At 37.9% G+C, this 12,984-nt stretch overlaps 1 protein-coding gene across 1 annotated transcript in view; it reads left to right on the top strand.

Moving 5' to 3' along the window:
* LOC131962867 (E3 ubiquitin-protein ligase Midline-1-like) overlaps window positions 1-12,984 on the top strand; it is a 73,279-nt gene that overhangs the window by 19,781 nt on the left and 40,514 nt on the right. The window contains exon 2 of the mRNA XM_059327960.1: window positions 7,833-8,632. Coding sequence (XP_059183943.1) covers window positions 7,901-8,632 — 732 coding nt within the window. The 5' untranslated portion in view covers window positions 7,833-7,900. The remainder of the gene's footprint in view (window positions 1-7,832; window positions 8,633-12,984) is intronic.

The following is a 12,984-nucleotide window of genomic DNA, read 5'->3' on the forward strand; positions in this document are numbered from 1 at the left end:
ACTTTTCATCGATACATTTTATTAACAATGCTCAATGTACACTGCACAGGCTGCAGATTTGTCTGGTTTTAATAAAGAGTTAGATTTATTTCCTCTTTTATACGATCAGGCTTCAGACATGGGCTTAAAGAAAAAAAAGAGTCTGGAGAACAATCTTACACAATAAGAGCACTGTGGAGCAGCTAAAAGAGGTGTTACTGTGTTAAAAAGGAAATTAGCCATATAAGATTATGGCCATAATAACCCTGTTTTAATTTAATCCAGGTGTTCCATTAAGGAACAAACAGTCCTCAGGTTTACTGTCAGTGGAACTAGTGCTGCTGCTTTTTATTATATAGTTTGGACATTTTTGGCACGATTTGCATCAAACTTGAAGCTTTATTTATTGATTTTTTTGGCCACTTGAGGGCGATAAAACATGACGATATCCCATGAAAATCATATGAGCAATCACTGTTTTTAACACGTAACAACTACTTTTTTAAACATGTTTTAACGGGATAAAGAACAGGATTAAACCTCTGAAATCTTCGGCAATTATGTCAGTTAAAAAATATGTTAAAAATCTTCACCATGCCATGTTGGCATCAGTTTTTTCAGCTTGAACCCAAAATAAACTAAAGAAACATAAAATCTGATCTTGAAAATGTATGTTTCAAAACACAGAATTTTAAATATTGCAAATATGAATACAGGTTGCATATATAACATATAACAGGTAAAATGAGGATAATATCTAGTTCAATATTTTATACTAAATATATTTGACAATATCTCCAGTTTTACTTGGCTGAATATCATAAAAAAAAAAAATGTGCATGGAGTTTCAAGCCAGAACTTTAGAAGGAAGCTGATGGAGAGACTCAATGTTGCTTCATTTTTATGTCTTCACGTCATAAATAAGTAAAGTGCAGGTGCTTTATGGACTCTAGAGGGTTAAAGCGTCATTATATTTAGCCAAGTTCTTCAACTATCCATCTATTCAGCCATGCATTTTGCCATGCATTACTTTTCCTGTTGAGATCTTGGAGGTTGTATGTTTTTAATGTGTTTCCCCAAACTGTACACAAAGTAAAGTTTCTCTTCTGTCTCTACATCCCAAGCGGTTATATCATTAGTTGCACTTTGAAAGGTCAGCTGCAAACTAGGTCAAAGGTGAAATCATCTGAACTTTGAGTAAAGTGCTCAGTGGCATTTTCCAGGTCTGAGCGATGCTAACGGTAGCGCTGCACGCTAGCTGGACGCCACTGATCCTCCCAGTGGAAAAACAGCAGCAGAGCCAGCAGAGAGACGCTGCTGGCGTTGGTTGGAGGAACTTATTGACAGTTTATGTTCCTCTACATGTGATTCCACTGCATTGATTCCCATCAGGCCCAGATGGAAACACTTTTTGCATAAAGTACACCACCAAGCCTCATATGCATGGCCTCTGTACTGGTTTCATGCTACAAAATCTTAGTTAAAAAGCCTAATTCTGAGAATTTGCACTTCTGCATGTGGTCTAAGGCAGCTATTCTCAACCTTGGGGTCAGATGATTTTCATTTAATGTCTTTTTTTGGTCATTTTGTGTCTTTTTTGGTCAATTTGTGTCTTTTTTGGTCAATTTGTGTCTTTTGTGGTCATTTTTTGGTCAATTTGAGTCATTTCTTGTTTCATTTTATGTAATTTTTTGGTAATTTTGTGTCTCTTTTTGATCATTTTGTGTCATTTTGTGGTCAATTTGATTCTTCTTTTGGGTAATTTTGTGTCTTTTCTGACAAATCCCAAAGTATCAAGTTGTTACTTTCCAAGGAGTCTCTGGCTTGAAGCTGACTGTTACACACTCAGGAGGTCAGAATGGACCTTTAAACTGATAGCAAAGGACTTAGATTAAAAGTAACAATAAAATATAAAAATATATATAAATACACAGACAGAGAGATGTTTTAGTTGTTGTCTGCTTCATGTCCAAAATTCGTCGTATCAACTGAGTTTGTGTGATCTGAACTGTGCAGACAACATGCATGTTAAATTGTGGGTCGAGACTCAAAAAGGTTGAGAACTGCTGCTCTAAGGTACAACACATGTCTGATGGTTCTGCTGCACAGATCTGTGTGTTCTTAATGCCAGGGGCTCTCAGGAAATGATTAAAAACAGACAGATGTACCAATTATTGTAAGCTTTTACAATGTCAGAAAACCACAAGTCCACAAAACCCTACCTCTAATGTCTGAGCATTTTAAAGAGTTCTGAGAGATTGATTTAAGACATTTTAATACCAACTAAGGCCTTCTTTTAATTGAATTCACTGCACAAATGAACATTAACATTCATTTGCAGTCTGCAAACCTAAACCTCTCCTTCTGACCGACCGTCCTCTGGGTGATAATACGAAGAGTTTGTAGCAACTAGCAAACCCCTTTTACATTATACATCACCACTTGATCCCTTGTTTGCACGGGAAATATTGATTAGTGGAGCTTTTAGCACATTCAATTCCATTTATCATCCTTTCACTCCAATCTTTTGTGTGTGTGTGTGTGTGTTGTTGGCTCCGTACCTGAACGCCTCGCTACGAAATGACTAAGACATGTGACATCTTTGTTCCTGATGATTAATCACACACTGCTCCAGGTTCCCTATGGAGCCACAGAGCTGCTTTCTTTGTGTGGGTTTACATTTTTGTTTCTTGTGTACATGCACAGACTTCTGTTGTCTATATGCTTTGAACACATTGAACACGAGCATCAGGATTTAGTGAATTCTTTCAGCTGTCCAAGTTTTAGTTGACTGTCAACAAGCTTCAATATCTGGAAACATAAACACACGAGAGAGGCTCTTTGGTTATTTTAAAGCAGTAGTTCTCAACCTTTTTGAGTATAGCATACAAACTCAGTTGATACAACGCATTTTGGACAAATAATGAAGCAGACAACAACTAAAACATCTCTCTGTCTGTGCATTGATATATTTTTTTTTTATATTTTATTGTTACTTTTAATCTAAGTCCTTTGCTATCAGTTTAAAGGTCCATTCTGACCTCCTGAGTGTGTAACAGTCAGCTTCAAGCCAGAGACTCCTTGGAAAGAAACAACTTGATACTTTGGGATTTGTCAGAAAAGACACAAAATTACCCAAAAAAGAATCAAATTGACCACAAAATGATAAAAAAAAGACACAAAATGACCAGAAAAGACACAAAATGACCAAAAAGGACACAAAATGAGAAGACACAATAACCAAAAAAACCTGCAGAAATGATAGAAAAAGACACAAAATAACTAAAAAAGACACAAATGACCAAAAAAGACACAAAAAAGACACAAAATAACTAAAAAAGACACAAAATGACCAAAAAAAAAGACACAAAATGACCAAAAAATGACACTAAATGACCCCAAAAAGACACAAAATGACCAAAAAAAGACACAAAATGACCAAAAAGACTAAAACACATGAACACTTTAACACAGTGGAGACAGAGCTGACTTCCTAAATGATTTGGGGACCCCCAGAAATCATCTGGTTGAGAGTAGCTGCTTTAGAGAAACTGCTGTGTGTTTTTTTTCTGAGTGTGTACCCACGTGTCTGGACAAGTGTAAGTGTATGTGAGTGTGTGTCTCGAAGGATTTGTTGTGTTTACAGTCGCTCCAAACACATTTCATTTCATTTGAAGCGTGAGATTGCTGAATCACTTCCATCTTCTCTCCCACTCTATTCCTCTTCCTCTTCTCACATTTTTTGCCTCATTTCAAAATGTGGCCTTTTCCTTTTTCTGATTTGGAAATAAGAGATCAGAGTTGCTGACTCACATCAGTTCTTTAGAATAAATCTTTTTTCTTCTCCTATCCACTCTCTGATCCTGCAGCTCATCTCGGAGAGCAGATGAATGTTATCTGGCCTCGGATATCGTGGGCGACTTTAGTTTATCTGCAGTGGAGAGGATGAAAGCAAACCATGCAGAAAGATGGAGAATAGGAGGAGTATGCAGAGTGGTGGTCCACTCAGACGCACTGAGCCTTAAAGCTCAGCAAACAGTGACATCTGCTGAATATAACACACTGTGTACTGCCTCACATGTGCATTTATTTCATTCAGAGAGCATCTTTTTTATGATTTGTGCAGGTTTTACGAGCAGAAACAGTGTTAATTTGAGCGTTATATAACATCAATTTGCATTATTTTGTATTTCCACAATGCAGCTTTTCCTTGAATGCATGCACAAAACAATATATGCATTTATTTATGATTTGTGGCAGTTTTATGAACAGAAAGTGTTAATTAGAGCGTTATATAGCATCAATTTGCATTATTTCTTATTTCCACTATGCAGCTTTTATTTGAGTACATGCACAAAACAATATATGCATTTATTTATGATTTGTGGAGGTTTAACTTGCAGAAACAGTGTTAATTTGAGCGTTATATAGCATCAATGTGCATTAATTTCTATGTCCGCTAGGCTGCTTTTCCTTGAATACATGCACAAAACAATATATGCATTTATTTATGATTTGTGCAGGCTTTACTTGTAGAAACAGTGTTAATTCGAGCGTTATTTAGAATCAATTTGCATTGTTTTGTATTTCCAAAATGCAGCTTTTCCTTGAGAACATGCACAAAACAATATATTCATTTATTTATGATTTGTGGAGGTTTTACTAGCAGAAACAGTGTTATTACAGCGTAATATAGCATCAATTTTAATTATTTTGTATTTCTACTATGCAGCTTTTCCTTGAATACATGCACAAAACAATATATGCATTTATTTATGATTTGTGGAGGTTTTACTTGCAGAAACGGTGTTAATTTGAGCGTTATATAGCATCAATTTGCAAATATTTTCTATGTCCACTATGCAGCTTTTCCTTGAATATATGCACACAGCAAAATATAATTTTATTGTATTATTTTCAATTGATTTAACTTATTTCACTCTTATACTGCTTTTATTTGCTCCTGCAGAGATCCATGTCCCTCAGCCGATAATTATTCAATTTCCCTAAAGGCTTTGTATAGGTTTTTTATATAATCCTGCAAAAGTTTTCAGAGGTGAAAGATTTTTTTTTCAGCAGTTTTGCTGCCACAAACTATAGCTCACAATATTAACAGCCCTCTGGCGTTTGTTCAAAAGTGCTGCATTGAATTTCTAACCGAGTCAGACACAAAGTTAACTTTTGCTCAGACAGATAAGACTGATTGGGAACGAAGTAATCAAGATTCAGTCGTCTCACTGATGTGCTTATCGCAGCAAATGCGACATTTCTGCACATTTGAAACTAAGAAATAATTAACAAAAACAGCAGAGAGCTTCTTTTTAAACATCTCCAGACTCAGACACTGACTACTGGCTGTTGATTTAAGTAGATTGAAGTCACGTGTCAGTGTGTGGGTTTCCCTCTGAGGCACAATCAAACTCTCAAATCAAACTGCAGGCGAACACAAACTAAATAAACAGCAGCCACCAGTTCTATATAGACGCGTCTCGGCACACGGAGGTCAGACAGAAATCGAGACTCGTCTTCTCTGCAGGGGAATAAACGGACATGTGCACTAATTACCGATTGACTGCAGCTGTGCCTGCAGCTGCCACTGCTGCACCTCGTATCAAACAACAGACTCACAGTGCCACAGAGTGCTGAGCGTTCAAAACTTAGTGTCACTTAGACTCTTATTACTATCCTGCGGGAAGAAGTTATCAGCGCCGCAAGTTATAGTTTTATTTAGCAGCGTCAGGGCTGCAGACTCCTCCACTAGGGGGAGCTGTGGCATCATATGTTGCTCTATGAATTAATTTTTTGTATTTTTACGATATTTTGCAAGTATATTATGTCACAGAAACCACTGAGAGTGAATTTTGTATTGGGATGCTAAGAGAAACGTAATATTTACAGCAAGCAAATATTTGCAAATCCTTTTCAACATATTTTTTTTATTTCCTTTTTTTTAAAATACTTTTTTTTATATTCCTACTCGTCTAAATTGTACGTCAGGGCTGCAGACTTCTCCACTAGGGGGAGCTGTGGCATCATACGCTGCTCTATGAATACATTTTTTTGTCTTTTTAAACGGTATTTTGCAAGTATATTATTATGTTGCAGAAACCACAGAGTGAATGTTGTATTGGGATGCTACACGTAATATTTACGGCAAGCAAATATTTGCAAATCCCTTTCAACATGTATTCAATTTTCTAAATCCTAAATTTTATTTCCCTATTTTTTATCCTTTTTTATATTCCTACATGTCTTAATTCTAAGTCAGGGCTGCATACTTCTCCACTAGGGGGAGCTGTGGCATCATAGGCTGCTCTATAAATCAATTTTTTGTATTTTTAAACGGTATTTTGCAAGTATAATATGTCACAGAAACCACTGAGTGAATTTTGTATTGGGATGCTAAGAGAAACGTAACATTTACAGCAAGCAAATATTTGCAAATCCTTTTCAACATATAAATCCTAAATTTTATTTCCCTATTTTATATTCCTACATGTCTAAATTGTTAATACCTTTCTTATATTTCTAGTTTATACTGCTTGTTTACCATGTTTTGTTATTTCTATTGAAGCTCCTCTCTGTATTGCTGCTCTAATACTGGAAATTTCTCCATTGTGGGACTAATAAAGGAACATTTTATCTAATTTAACACAGATAAACGACATGGCATTAAATACTCAAAAGAGAAATGTAATTTACATTTACAAATCCTTTTCAACATGTATACAATTTCCTACATTTTATTTTCCTTTTGTTTAAGTTTTTGATACTTTATAAATATGTCCACGTATCTAAATTAACTTATTCTATAGTTTTTACTTGTTTAATTGTTTATCTTTTCTTATATTTCTAGTTCATACTGCTTGTTAACTATTACTTGCTATTTTTGTGAGCTCGTCTCCATCTTGCTATCCACTGAAATACTGGAAATCTCCCCGTTGCGGGACTAATAAAGGAAAATCTTATCTTATTTAAACTCAAACTGAGGAATTAAACTATGTGAACTAACTACTGCATTGGTCAACAAGCTGACCAATGTCAACTGGTAAATTTCTGCTTGAGCTGCAAATCTATAAAAGAGCAATTACTGCAAAGTTACTTAAGTGGCTCATGCTAATAACAAAATGACAACATTTGCACTCGAGTCTGCTACCAAACAACAATCTGGTTATCTTAGAGCTTAGTCCAAACTTTGTGTGTCTGCATGCATCTGCAGAATCAGCAACAATAAGAATGATGACAGTGCAAAAACTGGTCACAGTATGTTTTGTAACATAGATAACTGCAGAGTTACTGTATGTTTACTGAGTCAGCACAGCTCTTGTTCCATTCTCTCTGGCTTGTCAATATTTGTCTTTGCTCTCGTGTTTTCTTCCAGTAAATGATACTATATGTGTTGTCAGTGTGTGTTTTTGGGTTTTCCATAAAAGTGGAGGCCGCCATACATTCTCACCTCTTTGTTTTCTTGCCAGTGGTGAATTATGTCAGGGTTGCAGCCATGCATTGTGAGAGTCCTCGGCTGGTTTTCTTTGTTTTTGTTTCTTTAAAAATCTATTGTAACTACTGGCATCATTGTTGTTGGTTTTCTAAAGGCGACAGAACTTTTTGAAACTAATCTGTGAGTCCTTGCAGATATCAATTGTCCCCTTATTTTCACTTTGCACACAGACTAAGAAACCCCAGCATTTAACACTCTGCTATTCTTTAAGTCCACTCAGTTGGTCTGCTTCATTGAGATATAAGTCCTCCCAAGAAAGCAGTGAGAAGTAAGCCGTTTCACACCATTTAATCACAAATCCCTCTGCTTTCCTTTCCCCTTTTCTCTCTCTCTCCGTGTCTCCGGCCTGCAGACAGCTGAGCGGCTCTTCTGGATTTCGCTGACGCTGCGCCCGGTCCCGCCTGGCCTCCTCTGAGCAGGATGGACACTCTGGAGTCAGAGCTGACCTGCCCAATCTGCCTGGAGCTCTTTGAAGACCCTCTGCTGCTCCCCTGCGCCCACAGTCTTTGTTTCGGCTGCGCCCACCGCATCCTCATCTCCCACTGCGCCACCAACGAATCCGTTCAGAGCATCGGCGCCTTCCAGTGCCCCACCTGCAGATATGTCATCTCCCTGAGTCCTGAACGCGGACTAGAAGGACTCAAGAGAAACGTGACATTACAGAATATAATCGATAGAGTTCAGCGGGCCTCGTCTTCATCGGGGGTCCCTCTTCCTCTTCCTCTGCCGCTGCCTGCGCCCCTCAGCGGGCCAAACTCTCCCGGCGAGGAAGGGAGCAACCGGCTGGCGCTGGTCCCAGTCAGCGCCGCCATGTCCAGCCCGGGAACGCCCCCCGAGCCGGTCCAGTGCCAGTTCTGCGAGCAGGACCCGCCGCAGGACGCGGTGAAGACGTGCGTGACGTGCGAGGTGTCGTACTGCGAGGAGTGCCTCAGGGCCACGCACCCCAACAAGAAGCCGTTCACCGGACACCGGCTCATCGAGCCCATGCCCGACTCCCACCTCAGGGGGCTCCAGTGCCTGGAGCACGAGGAGGAGAAGGTGAACATGTACTGTGTGACTGACGACCAGCTCATCTGCTCACTGTGCAAACTGGTAGGAAGGCACAGGGACCACCAGGTGGCAGCACTGAGCGACCGCTACGAGAAACTCAGGGTAAGCACAAAGCAATATTTTGCAATTTCTTTTTACATTTGCAAAGAGTGATATTGCCATTTAATCAGTACACTGTGTAACTGAGTATAAGGGCGTCTATACTAGAGGGATGATAGAATAATAAACGGACACGAATAGCTGTCTTCAACAGGAGAAGTCTCACTTTTATTCCTCTTCACAACAACCGTCAATACTTTACCGGACCAACCACACACTACTTCCGGTCTATCCTTCACAATAAAACACTTGCGTAATGAATAATATCTAACAAAGCTTGATTAAGAGCTACCATAACAAAACTACACTGCAAAAAAAGAAAAGTTGGGTGAACTCAAAATGTCAAGGCAACAAAGAAAATTTTAAGTTGGACAATTAAACTAAATATTTTAAGTTTTTTTTTTTAGTTTGCTCAACTCTGAATTCAGATTTTTGTCAACTCAACTGTAAGTTGTACTAATTTATAATTTTACATTGTAATAACTTTTAATCCTTACTTCTGCTAACTTCTGCAATGTGCTGAATTGGCACGATTGTAACGCCGCTATGAAATGTCAGCTAATGTTGCGACCACAATTTTGAGTTAGCATTGATACGCTAATGGCTACTTTTGTAGCTGTAACAAGCAGCGCCGCTAGCATCAGTTAGCCGCTAGCATCAGTTAGCCGCTAGCTTTCACTAATGACAGAATTTCACCGCTTTCCCGCATTTCACAACAAAGAAATAAGAATTAGCAGAACTATTGTCCCTTGTTGTGAACCCCAACTTAAAGATATAAGTAACAACAACTCACAAACTGTTTTTTTAGCATAAAACTGGCTTCCTTTGTTGTGCTAACTTACATTATTGCCCTAAATGTCAATAATTTATATTTCCAAATTTTACCAACTTAAATCACTGTTTTAGGCGAAAAAATACAAGTTGGCTTTTTTGCAGTGTATGCATTTGTCAGAAATATTCCCCAAAAATAAACTCCAATTAACATGTGGCCTTTAAAATGAAGGTTATACATTCCCTCCATTTCATTAACACAAATAATGAATTTTAAGCTTTAATTTTATGCTGCTCTGCAGTGTGAAATTTCCTATTATCCTTACCTAGGTATCTAACTCAATTATCAAGTGAGATTTTATCATCTCATGCTGACTTATTATCTCTGCTGAATAATTAAGCAATTAGCATAATCACTACAGCATGCCTGCATGCCAGGAGGGTTATTCAGAGGCATGCACACACAGTGAATATGGGGAGTGTCATTAGTGACGAGGCATGGTGTCTTCAATGAGGTTGCAGGTTAACGAGCGCCAATTGCCTGCTGGGTGTAGGTGTGCTTAATTGAGCGTGGCTATTAGAGTGTGCTGGTAATGGCCATAGAGGCAGCGTGTGTGTGTGTGTGTCTGTGTGTGTGTGTGTGTGGAGGTGTGTGTGTTACATCAGAGGAAATGTAACTGGGAATGTCCGCTGGATGCTGCTCCTCTCAATCTGTCCTTGAAGTATAAATAGCTTTTCTTAAAGGGCTTTTCCACTGATTTAGTTACACACTTCCATGGAGATTGGGAACTTTGGGGGATTTTCAACTGTTTTCACAGGATCAGTACTCCTTATGACTAATGAACTGACCTAAATGTATAACTTTGGTGCAGTTTTTAAAGTTACAGGGCTCTTTTTTAAATGATCTATAGCATGCGGTCTAAAGTGCATGGTGCATGGGCATTTAGGGCGTGTCCATGTCCTGTTTTGTTTGGTAAGTGGAGCATATTCTGTGCACAAATTCTCTTAATTAATCAAGTGAATTAAATCAATCAGAAGGTTATTTCCCCTTCACCTTAAAACCAGATACCATTGTATTAGGTACAGTTTTTTGTCTCTGCTGTCCTATCAACAACATAATTGGACTGCATTTGAGAAAATGCACCAAAAAGCTACTTAACTTAGGAGGAGGAGGAGCATTACTGCACCTCTCTCTGCGTTTATGTACATTGTGGAGCCTCCTCTGTTTGTGCATTTTACTATCTGAATAATATGTCCTTTAAATAACAGAAAAGTACTGCACCATTGGCTTTGGACCAGTTTTTTGTGGGTTAATCACCCTCTGCTGCTTAAAGATATAAATGCACCAACAATGCATCGTACAACACACCTATGGGTGCACAGATGGGTGCAGGTACATTGCTACTTATGCAACACTGGGCGTAAAAATGAAAGCTGCATTAGTTGTGCATTGCTTTGTGCAATTTTGCAGCAGGTGGAAGTGCTTTTCTATTATTTGTCAATTAACATTTTGACAAAAAAACAAACATTTTCTAACAATTTTGATAATCAGATGTTTTAGTCATTTTCCAAGCAGAAGACAAAATTAAACCAGACAGCCATTGTCTTAGGTACGGTTTTCTGTCTGCTGTCCTATCAACAACATAATTTGACTGCATTTGAGAAAATGCACCAAAAACCTACTTAACTGAGGAGGAGGAGCATTTCTGCACCTCTCTCTGCATTTATGTACATTGTGGAGCCTCCTCTGTTTGTGCATTTTACTATCAGAATAATATGGCCTTTAAATAACAGAAAAGTACTGCACCATTGGCTTTGGACCAGTTTTTTGTGGGTTAATCGCCCTCTGCTGCTTCAAGATATAAATACACCAACAATGCATCGTACAACACACCTATGGGTGCACAGATGGGTGCAGGTACATTGCTACTTATGCAACAATGGGCGTAAAAATTAAAAAGTTGCATTAGTTGTGCATTGCTTTGTGCAATTTTGCAGCAGGTGGAAATGCTTTGCTTGGATTAGTCGATTAGCCATTTGACATAAAATTAACTTGCAAAAACTTGGTCATCAATTTGATATTTTAGTCATTTTCCAAGCAGAAGAAAACACTACAATTAAACCAGGTAGCCATTGTGTATTATACCCCTATTATCTTTACACCCATATATCTTGGTGCCAGCTATGTAACCCCTAAAGTCCAGCTTATCCAGTTCATTAGGGTCAAACTTGTCCATTTAGGTGAAAACAGTCCTTTTCCACACTTTCAGACACACCGTCGATTAACTCATCCAACATAAACACTATGCACCATTCTGATTATACCTTACATTGCAGGTTTTCTTGCAGAACAATGAGCGAGAAAAAAAGATTTAAGTTTTCCAAAGCGTCATTTACCCTGGGAACATTTTCAGCAATACCCTCCTGCACGCTCACTCACACAAAGTGTTTATTCAGCATCGCTTAGCGTCTGTAAATGGAACGCTGTGCTGTGACTCCTAGGAGAAACAGGTTTTTCCTTTTACCAGGAGTTTGAAACACATGTTCAAGTGTGAAGTAGTTTGTAATACGTCCTCAGAGAGGAGCGTGCCTTCAGTGATATAATGGAAGAAATGGAATCACAGCAACTGATTTCCAAGTTGTGGTACCACAGAAGAAGTGCTGGAGACAAAACATTCATGAGCAATGTGGAAAAAGCAGCTTTGTAGTTACTTATAAGTCTCCAGTTTCCTTTCACTTCCAAAGAGTAGAAACAAACCAAATAATAACCAAAATCATGGATTAGAAGCATCTATTTTCAGTGTCTACAAACCAAGGTTATTATAGTTAACGAAAAATAACTAAAATATGAAAACTAGAATTGAGAAAAGATTGTCGTGAACTGAAATAAAAATAAAAAAAGAGGGTTTTTTTTAGAAAAAGATAACTGAAACTGTATTTTGTGGTTACAAAACTAACTAAAACTAACTAAAATTATAGTGAAAATGTCCTTCGTTTTCGTCTTTGTCAACTTTTTTCATAACGTAAACCTTTTTGGTTGATATGAAATATATTTCATCTATCTGGTTTTATGAATTAATAAACTTTTGGGGGCTGAGATGGATCAGACAAAGGAAATAAAGGAAACATTTATTGTGACCTTATTGAATCTGGCACCCAACAAATACCCCATTACAACAAAACTAAAACTAACACTAAAACTAATAAAAACTAAACAGAAACTAAGCATTTTCCAAAAAATAAAACCTAATTAAAACTAGCAAACACACTCTAAAAACTAATTAGAACGAACAAAAATTGACAACGAAATTAAAACTAAATCTAATGAAAAATCCCAAACTATATAATATAATCTCGCTATACAAACCACACATTCATCTGTTATTATGGGCCCTCTGCTGGTTGGCTCCCATTGTTTTTCAAGCTGTTCTGCCACCAATGACGGCTTTAATTCCTGTCATTATCACAGCTGACACCTTCTAATCGTGCATGTTTCAGCTAATTTAAAGAAGCAGAGAAGAATAATTAGCAGGGAAACTACAGGTCAGTGCATCGTCTAATTATCATGCACGCTCCATTCATCC

Source organism: Centropristis striata, chromosome 24 (genome assembly GCF_030273125.1).
Source record: "Centropristis striata isolate RG_2023a ecotype Rhode Island chromosome 24, C.striata_1.0, whole genome shotgun sequence".
Lineage (NCBI taxonomy): Eukaryota > Metazoa > Chordata > Actinopteri > Perciformes > Serranidae > Centropristis > Centropristis striata.